Source organism: Acyrthosiphon pisum, chromosome A1 (genome assembly GCF_005508785.2).
Source record: "Acyrthosiphon pisum isolate AL4f chromosome A1, pea_aphid_22Mar2018_4r6ur, whole genome shotgun sequence".
In the NCBI taxonomy this organism is placed as follows: domain Eukaryota; kingdom Metazoa; phylum Arthropoda; class Insecta; order Hemiptera; family Aphididae; genus Acyrthosiphon; species Acyrthosiphon pisum.
In genome coordinates, this window is record NC_042494.1 from 25,576,728 (window position 1) to 25,597,617 (window position 20,890).

The 20,890-nt window shown below is 25.7% G+C and overlaps 2 protein-coding genes across 5 annotated transcripts; one reads left to right on the forward strand and one right to left on the reverse strand.

The window, feature by feature from the left end:
• Positions 1-1,117: 1,117 nt before the first annotated feature.
• Positions 1,118-16,654, reverse strand: LOC107882141 (phospholipase DDHD2). Of its 4 annotated transcripts, XM_016803225.2 has the most exons (15): positions 16,227-16,337; positions 11,410-11,623; positions 6,889-7,128; positions 6,606-6,751; positions 6,409-6,535; positions 6,147-6,337; positions 5,893-6,069; positions 5,677-5,824; positions 5,099-5,337; positions 4,874-5,041; positions 4,312-4,471; positions 4,046-4,240; positions 3,840-3,985; positions 3,042-3,238; positions 1,118-1,785 (listed from the first exon to the last, which is right to left on the reverse strand). In XM_016803225.2, exons 4-15 carry the CDS (start codon positions 6,675-6,677, stop codon positions 1,575-1,577), a joined length of 2,031 nt encoding a protein of 676 aa, XP_016658714.1. In that variant the 5' UTR covers positions 6,678-6,751; positions 6,889-7,128; positions 11,410-11,623; positions 16,227-16,337; the 3' UTR covers positions 1,118-1,574. The 4 variants fall into 4 exon arrangements, with proteins under 4 accessions (XP_016658714.1, XP_001950294.1, XP_029342708.1 ...); XM_001950259.5 differs by lacking the exon at positions 11,410-11,623 and having other exon boundaries at positions 16,227-16,654; XM_029486848.1 differs by lacking the exon at positions 16,227-16,337 and having other exon boundaries at positions 11,411-11,459.
• LOC100575678 lies at positions 7,307-16,364 on the forward strand. The gene is made up of 8 exons (XM_016803226.2): positions 7,307-7,499; positions 10,304-10,509; positions 10,575-10,698; positions 13,392-13,602; positions 14,451-14,598; positions 14,672-14,798; positions 15,081-15,258; positions 16,051-16,364. Exons 1-7 carry the CDS (start codon positions 7,316-7,318, stop codon positions 15,125-15,127), a joined length of 1,047 nt encoding a protein of 348 aa, XP_016658715.1. The 5' UTR covers positions 7,307-7,315; the 3' UTR covers positions 15,128-15,258; positions 16,051-16,364.
• Positions 16,655-20,890: the final 4,236 nt, after the last annotated feature.

The following is a 20,890-nucleotide window of genomic DNA, read 5'->3' on the forward strand; positions in this document are numbered from 1 at the left end:
ATTATACCCTAAAGTTCTTGAGGTACTTAGACAAGAAGATGATAGCATATAATTAAGAAAAGTTCATTGAAATATATTATAATAAAGTTAATCATGAGTAGTGATGGGTAAATATATTTTTGGTAAATTCCATAGTTATTTACCCGGTATTTAAAATAAATACCCGGTAATTTAGGTAATTACTTCAAGCAAAAAATAAATTTGTGTTCATCAACGTACAAATGTTAAAAGTGTGGTGATCCAAGCCAAAATACCCATATTTAATTAAATACATTTTAAGTGGAAAGTTGGCTACATATTTTTTTCAAAATATCATATTATTATTAATAAAAACAAAAAAAATATTTTTAAAACTAGAAAAAAATAAAATTTTCATAAGCTTACTGTTGTTATATTATCTAAAAGAAAATATAAAATAAATTTTTTTAAAAAAACAAAAATATTAATTGAATAATGAACATCTATATTCTATATTCTACATTTCGCGGACATTAGACGGTTATATATAAACCACGATTTAAGATAAAATAGTATAGCCATATTTAAAAAAAAAAAATACCCAATTTTTCAAAGGTAAATTTGACGTAAAACAGCCCATCACTAATTATGAGTCATCATAATTTAGTATAAATAAATATGATTAATTAATAATTTTAGAAAATAGATAAAAATTAGGAATCATTGTTTCACCTAAGTCCTAAATTGATGTTAAAATAATATTTAATTACTAAGAATTTCCATGGAACATGACCAAAAATTTTTTTATATTCATACATGCACATAATTTTGTTATGATTGATTTCGAGAGAGAAAAACACAATTTGGCAATAAAATGCTTGTTTTTTTTTTTTTTAAATTGAGTTCTGATAGTTCTAGTTGTTTTTTTGGTACATTTTTTTATTGAACATTAAAACTATTAAAACATTTAAACTTTTTTATTTTTATAACATAAAAATTCAAAAACAATAGTAGATTAGAACTATAAAGAATAGGAAGGCCCATGTTTTTTTTTTTTTTGAGCAAAATTTTAACTTATTTAACAGACAAATTAATAAAAAAGAATATTATTTTCAAGTAAAAAAAATGTATTGTTTCTGAAAAAAAAGAAAACCTTAAGTTTGGTGAGTTAGGTATACAAATGATATGTATTATAAAATTATAATACATGTGCATACAAATATAAGTTAACACATTGACTTTGAAAGCAATTATTCCTTAACATTTTTATAAAAATTCTGTAATGAAAATAATAAAATTAAATAAACTAAATAATAACGATACAACATATTAACTTATAAGTCTAATATTGATTCGTGATTTGACAGTGATATAATAAAACATAATACCCAACATAATACAACAATTCTTCAATTTTTATTGAATATGTTTATACATTTTGTAATATTTCTACTTAGTTTAAATACACTTAATAAATATCACTAATACACTAATAAATATCAAATATCACAGTAAATATTAAAACACCTATCAATTTATTTATTTTTTACATAAAATATAACATTCCTAAAACTATTGTATAGACTATTTTTTCAATAACTATAATAGCAATATGCTTAACAGTTATCATCATAAAGTGAAGATAATGATCCAAAAGACATGTTAAATCCTGGTGGCTCCTCAAATTGCATACTAGTTGGATAATTAGAATTTTCGCTATCGTGGATATCAAATGGTAGTATAGCATGTTGAATTTGATTATCAGGTGATACTCCAAGTATTGAATAAATTTCCTTCAATACTAACAAAATGGTGTCTTCAGATTCCCTACAAAAATAATAAATTAGATTTAATAAATTATAAAATTTATAATAAAAAAAAAGAAAGAATATTCAATGCTACATAATTATGTCTCACATGGGGTCAACTTTAAATATTTGAATATAGTTGACTTTCAATAATTTTAAGTTGGAGAGACATTGAATTACAAAGAATTTTGAAATATCTGGAGGAAAAAATAAATATTTTAATTATTTAGAGTTAATAAGAATGTATGTAATGTAAATATGTAATACTATTAATTTTGTGTGGTTTTTTATACTCCTAAGACTGCATAGTTTTTTTTAATTATTTATGATTAATTTTATTTAATGTTTATTGATTGGTATATTATCCATTTAGATGCATCGGTGTAAATATGTATAAGCATAAGTAGGTTTAAATATTTATTTTTAATTAACAGAAAAGGTGTTTTGTTTAAAATATATTATAAATAATTAATAAATAGATAATTTAAATATTCAATTAAATAAGTACATTATTATGTCTAATGGGTCTAGAAAAACATACCTGGAAAATGCTTGATTATCATTGTTTTTTTTTGAAAAATTTTATTTTTAAATTGGACGAGAAAAGATTAATAATAAGAATGTTTATTTTGAACACTCAATCACAGACTACAGTGAAACAACTCCCAATAGACAATAATTGAGTGAAAGTAATATTGAATTGTTACTTGTTGCAGTATTTTAACCCTAAATTTTACTTTGAATTGATGAGTTACTTCTAGTAACATCTGATTTACATATAAATGCATTGTTTTTCTTTGAATTAATGGGGGATTCTCAGGGGACCAAACTCTACTTATTTTGAATTATTGAAAGCCGACTATGTTGTTTATTAAAGCTCTAAAAAATTGTATAAAGGACAGTTTGATAATACCTACAAAAGATTTAAATTGTTGCACTTAATATATAATTAATTTATCAAATTAAATATACAGCGTCCCGCGAGGATTTACCCATTGCGATATCTCTTGAGATAATAAATATATCATAAAATGTTTTTTTTTTTTATTAGACTCAGATACAAGGACTAGGTCATATATTTTATTTATTAATTTAATTAAATTTTTTAGTAAAAAATTAAAAAATAAATTATTTTAATTTTTCAACATTTTATTTTCATTAAACATTTTTTTAGTTTATAAGTAAAACAGCAAAAAACTGGTTTTATCTAATAATAGGTATATCCTCACAGGACATTCTGTATTATATATTCTTGATAAATAAACTTTCACGTACCAATAACATAAATGACTGCCTACAGCAAATAAGTATTCATTAAAACTTTCAATTGGTGCCTCTTGTAAAACACAATCTATTCTATTACCTTTGTTTAGAATACCAGGTTTGTTATTAAGGTATTCAGACGTACTCTGAAACGCTTTTGAGGCATTTGTAGAATCTGCATGTTGAGTTTGTGATTTCTGATCTAATTTCTTATGAAAATAATAATAATAAAAGATTTTTACTAATAGAATAATAGATTACATACTAAGAAAGTATATAAATGATTATTAATCAAATATACAATATCAGACATTGTGTAGAAGTGTGTGTCAAGCAGCAGAGGCGTGTTTAGCAATTTTATGAAGTTTCTGCTTTGTACAAGAGTGGTAGGTATCTTATCGATAGACTCATCTCAATGTACTTTTTGGTTTTTGGTGTTGGGGTTAGCCATCCACATTAACACAGGAACAATAAGTGGATGTACACTCATTTTCAATAAGTTTCATAAAAAAAAAAGCTCACGCCGCCACTAGAGTCAAGCAATGATAAATTTTCTTAGTGCTAATAAATGTTATACACATTTGTACAAACAGTTATAATTTATAAGCTATAAGCAGCTGTTTTTTTTTTAACTTTAAGAAATATCTTTAAGTATTTGAGATCTGTCAATGAATAATAAAGATTAATTGAGTATTAAACTTAAAATGTTTGATTATTAGATAATGTTAATGCAATATTAGAATAATAGAATTTTGTATTCCTTATAAAACCAAAACTCATGGAAATTTAAATTATAGTGAATATACTTACAATCCTAGGGTCGTATTCTATTGAACGACCTGAAGTTACTTTAGAAAACATTGCCAACTGATAAACAGTATTCCACGTATTTTTTACAGAATTTACAAGATGTGTCTTTAAAGCTGCTCCCACATGTGCCATAGTATCTTTTAGTTCTAAATATTATGTAATATGTTATAATATAAATATACCATAATAAGTTTATATATAATTACCTAAATGCATTCTTTTACGCCCTTTGTGATGTGGCACTTGGAAAGGAGGTATATTTTCAAAAGCAGCATTAATTAATGGTTCAATACGGTAGGCAACTGGGTCATACGGGTGAAAAATATTGAGAAATCCTGGACAAGTAGGAAACTTGAAGTTTTCTCCTAAGCTTTCAATACCTCGCACTGTTACAAACATACCTGAATAATGTAATAAAAATAAAAATTAGTAATAAGATAGTTATGGTGTAATTAAATATTAAACAATTTACCAATAGGTGAACCAAAACCAAAAAAGTAATCAAGTTCAAATTTTAGTTGTGGATAAGTGATATATGGTTGTCCAGTACCAGCTTTTCCTAATGTAACATATGATGCACCACGGTTTAATTTAGACTTTTGCTTTTGAACAACCGATGCTACAGATGATTCCTGTTATAATAAGTTGTCAATTATTTAAGAATATATTATACTGCACGCTGAATTAAATATTAGAATTATATACACATATTTTAGATTCTGAACAGAGCGGTAAATGTATTTATTTTACAGTGTGTTTTTGTTATGTAACACACCCATTGCAGTGACCTATTCCGTTAAGAGATACACTCGACACCTACTGTTCAACAGAGCAATACCTAACCTACTTGATGGCTTTTTTTAAAATTTATAATTATAAAGTCATAATAATGATTCAATATTTTATACCACTATAATTATTTGATATGTTTAATTTTAATAAAATTTATACTGACTTTCCTAAAAAAAAAAAACAGACAACACGAAGTACTAACCACCCTTATATCCAATAATATATGTATATTACAAACTTACAGTTTGTTTTGTTGGACTTGGTGGTTGTTGATTACACAGTAAATCAAATGAAATTAAAGATCCAAGACTATGACCACCTATTGAAACATGTCCATTAAAATTTGGATTTCTTGATAAATATTGGCTATACATTCGATTCATTTCATTTCCAACAGCATTTATTATAGTCTAAAATTATAAACCTGTTAATAAATATAAAACATTTTTTTTTTTCAAATTAATCACTTGACAAAATGTAGGACTTGTATAAAACAAAACATCCAATATAGTGTCATTGCTAAAGTTCCTGAGACGTGGAATTGAAGGTAATGTAATTCTTTTGAGCTTACAATCAATATCTTCACTATGGAGAGCTAAATGCCACGAAACAGGTAATACTTCAATTCTACCAATTTTTTCTGATTGACATGATGTTTTAAAATGTGACTGTGTTAACTGAAGAGCTAAACTTCGAAAATCATCCACTAAAAAAATGTATATACTGTTGTAAAATATATATTATCAATGTATGAATGTGTGGGTTCTTTTAAGTTTCTAAAGCCAGTTTTTGATCGAGTCAACATTTTCTGCAAGGCCCATCTCATGCAGTTTTAATTTAGACCACTCGCTTGTCAGATCCAAAATGCTGCCATTTGGCATCCAAAAATCATGAGAGGAATCATCTTTTTGTGATGTCACACTACTCACACTTTTGCGGCACACAAATTTTGCCTTCATAAGAACCCGGCTCAAAATTGTAGTTCCTAGTTTACTTTTTGAGTTTAATTAATTTATATTTTTCTTAAGTAAAGAAAATGACATACCAACTTCATAAATTGGTCTCATTTTTAAATCACAGTAAGACCCAATTCCATGTACAATAAATAATAAATGATCCACTTTTGATGGTTCATCACTAGGAATTACAAATTCTTCAAACCCTCGTTTGACTATGCATTGTTTTAATGAAGACTGTAAATTATTTTTAAACATACAGCATTCTAAAACTACTGTTTTAATTTGTAATATTATTATTTTACTATATTTGCTGCTTGATCCATTTGATCCATTTGAGTTTCTTCACTATTATTTAGAAGTGTTATAGATACTCCGTTGTGGATTATAGCTGTAGGACTATGAAAAACTACTTCCTCGTAATTACCAACTGGAACTCTACGTCCCCATTCATTACTCTCCCAAGCTGCTTTGTATTCTTCCTAAGTATAATTAGTAATTGTATTAATATCATATTTATAATATTTATAATAAGTAATAAGGCACTAATGTCTATTACCTCTAGAAGAGTAGCTATGACTTCATCATAAGGAATAAAATTAGATCCATTGCTATTACGGAGAAACCAAGAACAACGACGTACATTAGTCGTGTTATCAGACCAATAAACTGGTTTACGAATTCTTTGATTTAAGTAAACATCAAATCTACTACCATCTGTTGCTATAACGGATTCATTACACTGATCATCTAAAATATGTTAAACATAAAAACAACTTCAAATATTTTTATTTTTAATAATATATTGAGTATATTATTACTTAAAATAAAGGCTTGTTCAATAGCATCAGAGTCTTTTTGACTAAATGGCACCCATTTATTTTTATCAGCATACTTGCAATAGAACCAATGCCATTTTATAGGTTCGTATATGCAAAGTAATAAATCCTATAAATAATTATACTTCCAACATTATTATTTGTTCAATTAATAGTTATTTTAATCAACTATATTATACTTCTGATTGTGATTGCGGTGAAGATATATTTACTGGAGCACTCGTAGTTTTAAATGGTTTGTTTATAACCATGTTTGATGTTTCCGTAACTATTGAATAATTTTGGTTGTTCACAACATTACTAGTTGATGGTAATTCAGAATTATCTGTAATAATTATTAAATTAATACAAAAATGTTGGTTATATTTTTATAATGTTGAAATACATTTTAAATTATAAAAAACCATTATATTTTGATTGATCATTTGTAGTATTAATATATAATAATAATAATATAATAACCTATAAGAGGTGTAGAGATGGTATGTTGAATATTTTCCAATGTTCTCCTTGGTGGTACAATATGAGAATTATATTCATCAAGATTAGAAAATCCACAACTACTATTTAGATGTTGTTTAAGTTTTTCACCTGCAGTTCTTAAACATTGGGATTGGGATTCTTCCAAATTCACTTCACTAATATTTTGTTGTAATAGAGAAAGAGTTGAAGATTCCTGGAATTGGTTAACAGTATTCTTATCTGAAATCAAATAAAAATATTTGGTTAATTTTTATGAAGAAAGATACATATTAGATAATTATAGTCTATAGGAAACCTATCCTTAATAGATAAATATTTGACATAGATAACAATTAATAGAAATATTATATAAGCAAAAATAAGTCTAAATAATCTTCAATAGCTATTGATCCTGTACGGTATCATCATGCATTTATTAAACTTGTTCTTACTATATTGTACAGTTCCGTGTATTATTGCTAAAAATATTACAATCTTAACAGATTGGAAAAAAGCAACTTTACAATGTATGAATAACTTTTTTGAAAATACAGGATATTTGGCAAAAAATGATACTTATGCGACTATATATGGACTAGATGAAAAAGAAGGTATGTATATTCTATATTAAGCTATATTTAAAAACAATAAATTAAGTTATTAGAATAATACATAACTGTTTTTACTTTTTACCTGAACATAAAAATATAAAAGAATATTAGATACTAATAATTATTATTACTACTTATTATTTGTACCGGGATTTGGGACTCATAGTGATTGTATATCATTATTGGATATTTGGATAAAGGAAAACATAGCAGAGTTATCTATAAACAAAAACCTGAGGCCATATAACTATATTTAAAATTATTAGAGAGAGGGGGTTCACAAAGAGTTATTATTCTATATAATATTATTCTTCCCCTAATACCTACATTTTAACATTTTTCTAACTACCTATGTTAAAAACAATTTTTTTTTTTTGGTGGGAGTAGTAATAAACTCCATGGGCATCATATGGGTTCATATAGATACAACCTAGACATCTAGTATTATCATCATTTTAAGATAAATACAAAAAAAAAAATTTATTTTGCATAATTTGGAAATTTTGATATGTTAAGCTGTTAAGGTATACCTATAATATTTTATTTATAAGAAAGTTTTTTTTATATTTGCTCGTGTTATTCATGGATAAATTGACATAAATTAAATTATTTAAAATGGTATTCCATATATAGTGGCATAACTTGGGGTGAACATTTAGGGCAGAATACATTACAAAGGGCATCTGCAGGGGGCAAGTAGGGGCAGTCGCCCCTCCCTTGGCTTTTTCTAGGTTGATTATCATATATTATTATTGATGAATGATGATTTTAATGTTCTAAAAAAACTAAAAAATGCCCTAACAATTCTAAATAGTGCACTATATTATTTTTATTTTTATTATTAAAGATATAAATTCTAATATACATTTTAAACTTTTAAATGATTGTAGAAAAGTTTAACAGACAGAACTTGTATTCTGAAAATTAACTTTTTTTTTGCTGTAGCTATAGGTTAAGACTTTAGATCATATATTTATTATAAAAATCATACAAAAACATGTGTAAATTTAGAACTAAAATTTAAATTTAAATTTTGAAAAAAACTTCAAAATGCTCTAAAAGTCTTTGAATGCAAAAAATGACCTTAAATTTAAAATCGTCAAAAAATTCAATGTAGGTATGTTATAAAACGAGTATTGCTTAGATTTAGAAAACAATGCAAAGTGCATTATAATCCCAATCTCAATCATTACCGTTGTAATATAAAATATCGCAAAATAAACTTTTTTTTAAATTAAAAATAAAAACTTTTTTTTTTTACACAGTGATTTTCATTACACTCGACTCAGAGTCAGAACTAAGAACGTTGCTTTTATAGATTATGAGATGTAGTGGTGAGACCAAGTGCAATACTGCAGTGTCAACCAAGTTTTAACTTTTTTGATAAAAAAATTTAATGTTCATAGATGGCATACCTACAATAGCTACAACTTTTCAAATTTGTGGTATCGATGACTGAACAAGCTAGAAATAATTAATTTTATTAATTACCTAAAATTATAAAACCAAAGGCAACATTTTATCTATTAAAAATAAGGTATTTGATAATTTAAAATTACATAACAATTAATTAAAATTAATGCTGCAATATTAAGTTTTAACTAACTATGTACATATAATTCATAAATATTGTTACATTCTTTATCTATATGAAAGAAAATATGTCACAAAAATACTTTATAACCAATAGGGTGGTGAGACAAAAAAAGTAAAAATGAAAATATTTTCCCCTCCCCTTGACAAATTCCTGCAGACGCCCTGGAAAACAAGTATTAATTATAACCAACTATGTCTAAAAGTATAATAGAGGAGATGACTCCCTTCTAATTATCCCTCAAATAATTAACAAATAATAATAAATTAATATATGTAAACACTAAATAGCAGTCCTTGAAGTTTTTTAGAATTGTAAGATTATTAAAAATATACATAGGTAGAACTATCCATAATATAATGTGTATTACTTTAAGTGTACCTATACAATATAAATATTTTAATTACTAATTAGTTAATACATAAAACTCATACAAAAAATAATATTCAAGCATAATGATTTAAAAAAATTAATTAATGTGTTGAATAAACATTATTTATCGAGTTATTTATTGTCTATTAAATATACAATAAATAGTTTCTTAGATATATTTGTCCACATAATAAAATGTTGGGATGCGACGACTTTCTTGGCCTTCTCCCCAGCATATATTACTACTCCTATGATTGTCAATAATAATTGTCATACTATAAAAAAAAATAAAATTATAACTTTTATTACTATTTATTCACAGAAAGTTATACCTATTGGCTATCAGATATCAGATATCAGTCATTCATCTCAAATATAAAGTTTGGTTTGACCTCAGGAAAAATATTTTTATAAAGTATTTTTAATAAATTATTTATTAGAATACCTATTAAACACGAACAGGTTGGCAATTTCTAAGGAAAAAACCTATGATTTGATTAGTATAATATTAATACACATTAAAACAATTTGGAAAATAATTATCATTAAAAGAATTAAAAATGAACTACAAGTTAGAAAAATGTAATTAAAACAATTATTATAAGTAAATATTTAAACTTTTAAATTTGAATTACAACTATTTATATTGTTCTGAGTTTTTGTGAAAATGAGTCATTGTTTATTTTTTATGACTCAACATATATCCTGTGCACCTTTTATCCAACAAAATGTGTTAGATAGCATAAAAACTAATAACTAATAAGTAATTGAAAACTTCCTGTATATATTTTATGTAAAACTCTTATACCTACTCAATGGTTGCATTTCCTGTTTACAGAGAGTATGGTTCATAATATAATTCTGAGAAATTTTAACGAATTGATGTCTGAGCACCATAAAACTGATTATTTACTACAAGAACAAAGTCAAAAGTATTATTCTAGATTAATAGATGTTCTGAATCCTTCAAAGAATCAATTTTTATTGTTTGGTGAAAAATCAATGTTTTTTGATGAAGACTTTTTTCTACAAAACCATACAAATGTAGCTTCAGCATAGTACAATGGTAATTGTTAAAATACATCTATATTAATAAATATTTATTTCAGGTAGAAATTGTATGGTGTAAAAACGGTGAATGTGAAAATTGTAAAGAAAAAATACCTAAACCATTAGCAATCGTGAATCAAGTTTCAGAAATTAAAATCAACGATGAACAATATCAATCAAAAAGTAATTTAAACTAATAGAAAAATTAAAATAATATTATTAATAGATAATAGAGAAATTACAGAACATCATTTAATGCTTGAAAATATAAAAATTAGATAAGCAAATTAATTAATCTTTATTATTAGTAATTCTAGATTAGTTTTCTATATATTACCCAATGGCCAGTGCCGCCGTGGGTTTAAACAATAAAAAAATAAAAAAAGTTTGCTATATATAATATTATTATAATATTATCTCAGAAAAAAACACAAATTATTGACCTTTAAAATGCGATAGTGTTCACACATAGTTCCACAACATAGTATTAAGAGTTGCCATAATAACTGTTATGTAAGGTTGTAATGCGTCATTATTTTATAGTTTATTTAAAATTAAAAGGATTAATCATTTTTTTAATGATGTGTATAAATTGGTTTTAAAAAACTAGAAATAGTGAAGACGAATTATTAAATAATCCATTTGAAATTTATGAAAAGAATGTTTTATAATATTCGATAAAGATGAAAATAATATAAAATTCTTTGTTATTTGAATATGGAATATCTCTTAAATTCAGTTTAAACAAGATTATTTTTATAATAAAAATGTTTTTATTTATAAATTAATAATTATAATACTTAATACTTAAATTCATCAAAAACTATGCTACATAATACAGATGAAACTTTAGATAATGAAAGTGATAAATTTAGTGATATAAATATTACATACCTTATATTTAATAAGGAACATGATGTTGAAAACATAGCTGGTAGACTGATATAATCAATACATAAAATTGATCTTAAATAACAAAAATCAATAAGTATTTGTTTTGAAAATATTTTTATCATGGGTGATTAATTATAGAAATATGATGGTTGATGATGTATAGACAATAGCCTTGACCAAGATGTGCGTATGCAATTTTCATTAAATGACGTTACTATGAAACAAACCAATAGGTAAACAATTAAATAATAATAATATCTACGTATTAGTTACTTTTTCATAAACACTGATATCTCTAAAGTTGACGTAATAACTTAGAAATTACATATTCAAACATTGAACAATAAGAATTGTTTGATAATAATATAGTATACCTACTAGGTAGTTAGTTACAGCTCGTGTTTAAATACATTTTTATAAATTATATTAATACAATGTGATTCTTTAACAGTTTGCTCTCATTTTATCAAAAAGTATTAAATTTTTTTTAAATATTTAATTTACATAATCTTAAGCTATAAATAAACGTTAAAAAAGAAAAATTTATCGCTATAGGTAATTGTTGAGTTTTTTACTTTTTTGAATGACAGTTTAAATTTTATATTCTGAGCTGAGCAATGAATGTATGGATTTTACAACTATGTCGTAAAAATGCGTTATTCTTCAACTTTTAAAATCTCTTCTAAAGTGATTCTAGTCAAAAAACCTAACATTTTTACGTTAAATCAGTGTTGCACGAATTTTATTTTCTTATTTAGTTGTTAGTTGTAACTCATGTACGCAATTTGTTCATATTCATGGTATAATTTGACTAAATTTTGTCTAATATTATGACTCTGAGCTATTTATTTATAGACATTTGAAATTTAATATTTTTTTTAAAAATGTATTCTATTAATGTCGATAAAATAATATATGTGGTCAAAAAGATTAAAAATAATTCAATACTAGGTTCCTCAAAAGTTGTTTATACCGAAATTTCAAAAAAAAGTACAGCATAAAAAGACACATTAAACTCATACATTTTATATGAGTGGTTGAATATTCACACGTAAAATAAACGATTTTCAATCTTTTGTAGTAATTTAAAAATACTAATGGTAGAAACTTTAAATATTCTAGTACATATTATGTAAATTATCATTACTTTAAATTACTTCAATTTTTAAGTACAAAGAAATTTAAAAGAAATTTAAACTGATTTTAAGCTATTTATAGGCATATTATGACATTTTCAAAAAAAAATGTTAGTTAATAAAAAATGGTATCTTACTAACATTTACCCAGACAGCAATTTTTTGTTTAATAATATTATTATAACATTATAATAATGAATAATATTAGTTTAACGTTATTATAATACTATAATATTATCATTACAAAATGCTGTCTGGGTAACATACAAATATTTACAATTTGTTATTCCAAGTTTTTTTTTATTTTCTTAAATCAGTGATGTATTCAAGTATATGATCTAAGATTTACAAGCTAGCCTATGCCATATTCTAAATTGAAAAACATAAAACTTACCTAACTTAGTGATAACAATATAATGGGACAAGCTTTGTATTCTAACGAGAGACAAAGAAGAATCAAGTAGAATGTGCATGTCGCCAACAAATACAAAAGTGAACACTGAATATAGAATAAAAACACACTGAAATGTTTTCTACGTTCACTAAGTTTCTGTTTTTGTTTTTTTTACGATATTTCAATTTTTAAGTAAGTTATGAACCTCATTATGAACAATTGTACGTATTCCTAACACAATTAAAAATTTAAATATCATAAAAACCTAATAAGAAAACAGATTATGTTCTAACATTTAAATTTGATAATAGGTTAATTCACTATAAAATTTATGCTAACTAGTAAAATTTAAAATACTGAACGTACATTTTTGTATGCTATTTGTTAGACCGTGACAATTATACATGTGAGTAAGAAGCCCTCTAAATGTTATTAATTATTATATTTTATAGATAAAGCTTCTGATAAATCATGGTCAGATGAAATGATAGATGGATCTAAAAGTTTTAGACTGGAACTGTCTCCTTATTCTGTTTTATCAGGGGTTTCAGGAGAAACAGTTAAGTTATACTTCAGAGTTATTAATACAAATTGGACACCTATGGAATATAATTTTAATTGTTATGATCAAATGGGTCTTATAAGATCAGTTTTACCTACAAGGTAAGTGTTATATTTATAATTATTATTTATTATAATAATATAATAGGATAGTTGATATAATAACATTAATGTAAAATAAAAATGAATATTGAACACTGAAATTTAAATTTCAAATATTGTTTGGCCCAAATATAAACTTATTAAAATTAAAATCAACTAACTTTTAGATTCTGAGCTGAGCAAGGAAGCTAGTGGTTTTTACAATGTTTTTTTTATTTTTATCCTGTAAACAAAATGTCTACTAGAAGGAGTGCTTTGATTTCAACATATAGTATCTTATCTTTTAGAAAATTGGGTTGAGATGGTACTCTAGTGAGGTCATTTTTCGATTTTCTCAATAGTTTTTTAATGACACGGGAAAAACCACCAAAATATCTTATTGCTAAGCGATTTTTTTCTAACGCTTTGTTTATCACTATAGAAACGAATAAATATTTAAAATAACTGCTTAAAATGTTTGTACTAATCTTCCGCTCAGAATCTTTTTTATCGAATGCAATCATTGCATTCAAAACGTATACTGTAATAATTCACTATCTTGTCCAAAGACCAAATGGACAAAGGACAAACTTCCAACACTGCTGACATCCTCAACACCACTGCACTTACTAGCTTTTTTGTTATTTAAATTAATCATTTTTATATTGCGTTTATGATTTTTTTAATAACAATTTTAACAAAATTACTATTGTAAATAATTTTTATTACAATGTTATATTTAAGATACACTTTAAAAATGTAGTTGTTTACAAAATATCTTTAGTTTATTTTATATAGGTAATACATTAATATTTAATTATAAACTATCTTTAATTTGTTTTATACCTGAATATGTTTTAATATTTTAGTGTGATACTACCTCCAAATAGTCCACCATTTGATGTGATGGTAGTTTTGGAGGTAATAGGACCAGAAGGATCAACTGATCAAATTACATTTTCTGTTCTTCATCCAGAATTTGAAGCTATAAAAGTTAATTTTTACATTGGGAAACTAGTAAGATCTAGTACATACCCCTACATTTTCATTAACTATTGAATAATGAATATATTATATATCATATTTTCAGACAGGAGATACTACACGCCCTACAATAGATTATGTATTTAATGGGGATTGTCGTTTTGCAGATACTCCACATACTTGTGCATCAGAAAAATGGAATATTGAAGTAACTATTCAAGATGAAAATTCAGGTGAATGTTTAAAAACTAATTAAGAAAATTTAATTTTATATCATACTTTTATAATCCATTATAGAATAATATTTTTTAAGAATAAGCTTATGTTAAAAAAATCTATAGATCCTTACTCATCCTAAATACCAATATCAAATTAACAAAAAAAGTTAAGTAAGACTCATAAAAGTCTTTTAGTTTGGAAGCATTTACAAATTGGCCAATACATTTTAAAAACAATTTGATTTTACGATGATTAATTTTATTTTAATATTTTAAAATAAACTGTTTGTATTTTAGGATTAGCTATGATTTCATCAATACCAAATAATTTACGGGTTCCGTAGTGAGTTTAGTATCGGGACTAAAGAACCAGTAATAGCATATTATACAGCAACATGTTGTTTTCCAAAATTTGAAATCATTGCCACAGACCTACGAGGAAATACGCAAAAAAAAACAATAGATGCAGAAAAACGTAAGTATAATAATAATAAAACTAAGTTTATACATTCAATAGGTTTGACCTATTACTTGCTATTGATTTTAACTTTAACAGTTGAAAATAAATACTTAATTACAAAGTGGTACAATTTTTTTGTAGCAAATTTTTCTGAGGCTCCTTGAAAATTTAATGAGTACCATTTACTTTTACCAATACAATATAATTTACCGGTAATCGGAAAAAAAATCCCCCAGAAAAAAAATCCCCGGAAAAAAAATCCCCGACCCTAGGAAAAAAAATCCCCAGACTACAATATTACTCAATAAATATTTTTTAAACGCTAATTTATATACCAACATAAAATGTGTATTATTATAGTAATATAAAATGCCATTGTTAATTTTTCGAAAATTATTTATAGTTATTTATTTATATTATTATTATTATCTATATTTTGAATAATATTTTTGTATACCTAGTATGTTTTTAACTGTATTATTTGACGTATTGATCATTCGAAATATTTTTATATGCTATACCTATTTGTGAAGTTATTAAGTTAGTTAATTTGAATTACACATAATATATTATCGTAATTGAAAACAAAATATTATTTATAAATTATAATATATAATTTTTTTTAACAATATAATATACGTATTTGTAATTAAATATTAATTATAGATACTAATTATTAACGTTTAAAAAATATTTGTTCAACCATTTGCATGTGGTTGTGAGTAATATTGTAGTCTGGGGATTTTTTTTCCGGGGTATTTTTTTTCCGGGATTCTAATTTACCTGGCCTACATTTTTGTGTTGCAGAATACTTAAATTTTGCAGAAATTTCATTAATAGTTCTATCAGCAATAGTTTTATTACTTCTTATTTTACTTTTAATTTGGAGTATTATAAGATGTCAACGAAGAAAAAGAAGTCGTGATTTTTTATCAAGATAAAATACATATAAATAATTAATGGTATGTATATAAAATATTTACCTGTGGTATTAATTTGAGAATGTGAATTTTCTTTTATAATATTACTGGATGAAGTGTCCTCTTTATTTTCCGTTATGTCAGACATTTTTTTTAAATTGTGTTGTACCTATTATATTAATTTAAATAAAATTGTACATCTGATAAAAACTCTTGTTATTAAAATTTAAACTATAAAACACACTGACACACTCTAAGAAATAACTGGTAAGTATAGAAATAATTGTATGTTTCTGAAGGAAATAAAGTACAAAATAGTATTTCTGTATTTTTAAAGTAGTAGTTAATTGTCTAGTTACTAGTACAAAATGACTAATGACTAATGTCGAATGAGTAAATGAGTTATGAATAATCTAGGTATTCATTATTATTATTATTAATGTGATTAACTAGTAACTACTGAGTACTGATTAATCTTTATCTAGTTCGTGTTACTACCTAGTACTTACGAAGTGAAAACACTCAAATGATTAATGATAACAATAAATAAACCCAATGTAATATATGCGATTATGATATCTATTCTGTGATTATAGTTGCAATATTATTATTTTTACAGCATCCATCTTTCGATAGTGCAATTTAATCTTATCATATCATATCATACAATGTTCAATGTTAAATTATGTTTTTACTTTTTATCATAATACAATTTATAGACAAATCATAGACCTTAATATATTATTAGTAGTATAAGGTCTGTGCTTAAAATAGACTTTATATCTTAAAGTTTTAATAATGTGATTCAGTGAATCACTCTAAATCTCGGAAAACCGCGGGAAATATTCATATAACTTATCTATATATATATAACCACGAGCAGCATGTTTAACCCTCTCCCACTAATTGACATTTCCCCTAACAAAATACATATTATTTAGGTATATACGAAAACAGTAAAAAAACTAGGTTTAATTTATACTTGGCCACATCAGTGGCGGATCCAGGGGGGTGGCAGAGGCCTCGCCCCCCCCCCCCCCAGACCTCTTCAACAGACTTTTCTTTTTTCTTACAGAAATATATTAAAGTGTTTAATGTAATGTATTACAGGCGCGGATTCAGGGGGGGGGGCTATGGGTGCTCAGGCACCCCCTGTCGTCAAAGCCACTAATAAAATAAATTTGTATAATAATCTAAAATATAAAGGCGAAACCATTTTTTTTTTAAATTCTGATCGGAGCGATGTGTAGATGATGTTTTTTTTAAATTTTTTTTTCTTTGTTTCTGTCATCACCGTATTTGGGGCAGTACAAGTGCTTCGATTTTCTTCAACAGTATCTCAATCGATGGGAAAGTGAATCTAGTTGGTTCATTCAGAAGGTCAAAATTTAAAATTGCAATAGTTTTAAAAGCGCCGAGAAAAATAAAATAAAAATGAAGGAAAACGGTAATTTTTAAGTAAAATTGGTTTTCGACGAAATCAATTCTGGTTTTTGGTGTAACTTTAAAACAAATAAACAGATACATGAAATGTTCACTGTGAATATTTATATTAGCATTTTCTATACACGATAAAATTTTCAAAATATTTTGGTTTGTTTTGAACATGTTTAGTTTCCAATTTTATAAATATTTTTTCTTTGAATGTCAATAACATTTTAAAGTTTTAAAATGTATTATATATTGTTATAGCTGAAAAATATTAAAAATGCAGTCACAATTTTTTCTTGTAAGCATTTAAAGTTCAAATGTTGACAAAATACATAAAAATCACAAAAATGTGCAAATTATTTTGAGTTAGAAATTCATAAAAATTTTTATTTTTGAATCTAAAATTAGAAAATTTAATACAAGATTCCTCATTAGTACGTATGTCTACCTTTATTAAAAAAAATATCAACCGGAAAGTTAAATTAAATTTTTACATCGTATATATTATCTCGATTTCTCATGTAGGCATGAGTATATAAACATGTAGCGATTTTCTTATTTTCTTGTAATTCAAACACGAATACTTGTAGATATACCTACCTAAAATTTACATAATATATTTTAACATCTTATCAATTCCCATATTTGATAAAATTTACAAAATATTTTGAGTCGTTTTGAGCTGTTTACGGACATTTTAAATTTTAAACGCTCAGAACCGTTTTTCTTATACAATGATATTGTATCATTGAATTCAAATTTAACATCATCCATTACAGACTATACAGTGATCCAATCAGTTGCGTACATTCAAATTTGCTATGAGGGGGGGGGGGGGGTTCAAAAAAAATAACCAACACTAAAACCTTCTCTTTAAAACTACCCATTTTCCTAACAATCACAGGTTACAAGGGGGTCATTGTATAATGGGTTGTATTAGACTTGAATTCAATGATAAAATATCATTGTATAAGAAAAACGATTCTGAGCGAGGACGATTTGTCACTCTGGATATTTTATATTGTTATTAATTATTTTATCATGTAAGTTGAATTAATATTATAATATTATAATTTTTTATTAGTTTCTATGGTGATAAACAAAGCGTTCGAAATTAAAATCCCATTTTTAGCGTTTTTTCGTAATTTTTCGGTGGTTTTTCCCGTGGCATTAAATAACTATTGAGAAAATCAGAAAATAACCTCTCTAAAGTACCATTTTGATCCAATTTTCTAAAAGATAAGGTACTATATGTTGAAATCGAAGCACTCCTTCTGGAAGAAATTTTGTATACAGGAACAGGATATAAAAAAAAAAAAAATAAACACCATTATAAAAACAATAGCTTCCTCGCTCCGCTCAGAATCTAAAATAGTAGATAAGAAAATCCATTTTATTAACATTGTCGACGTGCGCCGAGTCGGCGGCAGTCAGCAATAGAGATGTTGGTATTGTGTTTTAATGTTTTAATGTTTTTCTAACTTTTCATAATAACTTCTATTTTCATGAAATAATTACAATTTAAACATGAATAAATAAATTATATCAGACTATTTTTTTAATAAATCTTTAATAATCAGAAATTAAAATTAACCGAAATTAACCGGTTCTAGAACCCTTATATTTTTTTAGAAAACCGAAACAAAATCGGAACCCTTAAACAAATTAATTTAATAACCAGAACCGGAACCGGAACCGAAACACCCGACAGGTTCCAGTCCATGCCTTCATGTAGAGAAAAATATTTTTATCAGTTATTTTTAAATATAGTAGTAGGTTACAAATAAATAATGATAATAATTACATATAAGTCTTTATGTTATACTTATAAAGAAATATTAATAAATATATAAGTTGTATAAAATACTAAAATGTATAAATGAATACGTAATATTTATAAAAATAATTTTTGTTGTCAATAAAATATAGAAAACTATGATAATAATTACAATTCCTGTCATAATTCATTTTTTTTACTCACTTTTGTTAGCACTGTTTAGGTTAGGTTGCTGGTTCACTACTTTTTAAAGTAGTTATTTGAAACCAACTTAACAAAATCATTGTGTATTATATTAAACTTTTTTTGGTCGAAAAGTGAAACGGCCGAAAAGGAAAGGGTATGTTTTTGGTCGTACTAAGATGTATTAATGTCCGTACGCAACTAACTGACTGTGTAAGATCAAATGTCTATTTTGATTGATATACGTCACCCACAATTTCATTATGAAATCTTTTTTCGTTGTTGGTAAAGTATAGTGTTATACTCAATAGTCAAATTATTATAACGTATGTTTGTGTATACACGGATGATTAATAATAAGAAATTCATCAATAATATCACAATTTTTTTTTTTGGTCCTGGGGGAGATTGATCCCGAAACTCCCCCCCCCCCCGTATGTACGCCACTGGATCCAATTGTAACCTACTGTAAAGCATTAAGCAGAGCGACACCCACTTGCCCGTCTTTTTTTGAGCACCCCCTGTAAAAATCTTCTGGATCCGCGCCTGATGCATTATAATTAATTACACAATCTATTTATCTATTTTGGAAACCATTGGGAATGTTATTGGATTATTGTCAGTGGCGGAACTAGGGGGGGGGGGTAGTTGGGGATTGATCCCCGGGCGTAAAATTTTAGTGGGCGCAATTTTTTTGTGGGTTTTTATATTAATGATTGGTTTTAGAAGTAAGAAAATATTTTTATTTCAAATAATAATGAAAAACAAAAATAAAATTATATATTATGGCGTAAAATAATTATTCGTCATTCTATTATTAGATCGCGTAGCTGCGCGATCTACGTGCGTCGGCGGTCGACAGTATACATTGTACATAATATAGATTATAGAGACAGACTAATAATACAAATTAAATATAAATGATTACCTATATTTATTATTGATTCAATCGTAAATATAAATATATTAATTAATATGAACGTTTTCGTCGACGCACGGCGACGACGCGGACAAAAATAGCAAACAATTAATTACCACAATCCACAGTGATAATTCTGTCATTTGCCATTTGAAAGCGCGGCCGACCAAGCGGAATAGCCACTAATCAGTATAGTACATCATATTTTTAGTTAAAGGTAAGATTATGAATAGGTAGATCGTAGAATCGTATAAAAAATAAGTATACAAAATAACTAATAAGTATACTGGTAATTGGTATGCTGCTGTCAGTATGTACCAACTATAATTATTAAGATTCTGAGTGAAAGTGTGAAAATATATGGAATTTTTTGATGCAGTGTTTCGTTAAAATGTCTGATACCTACACAATAACTTA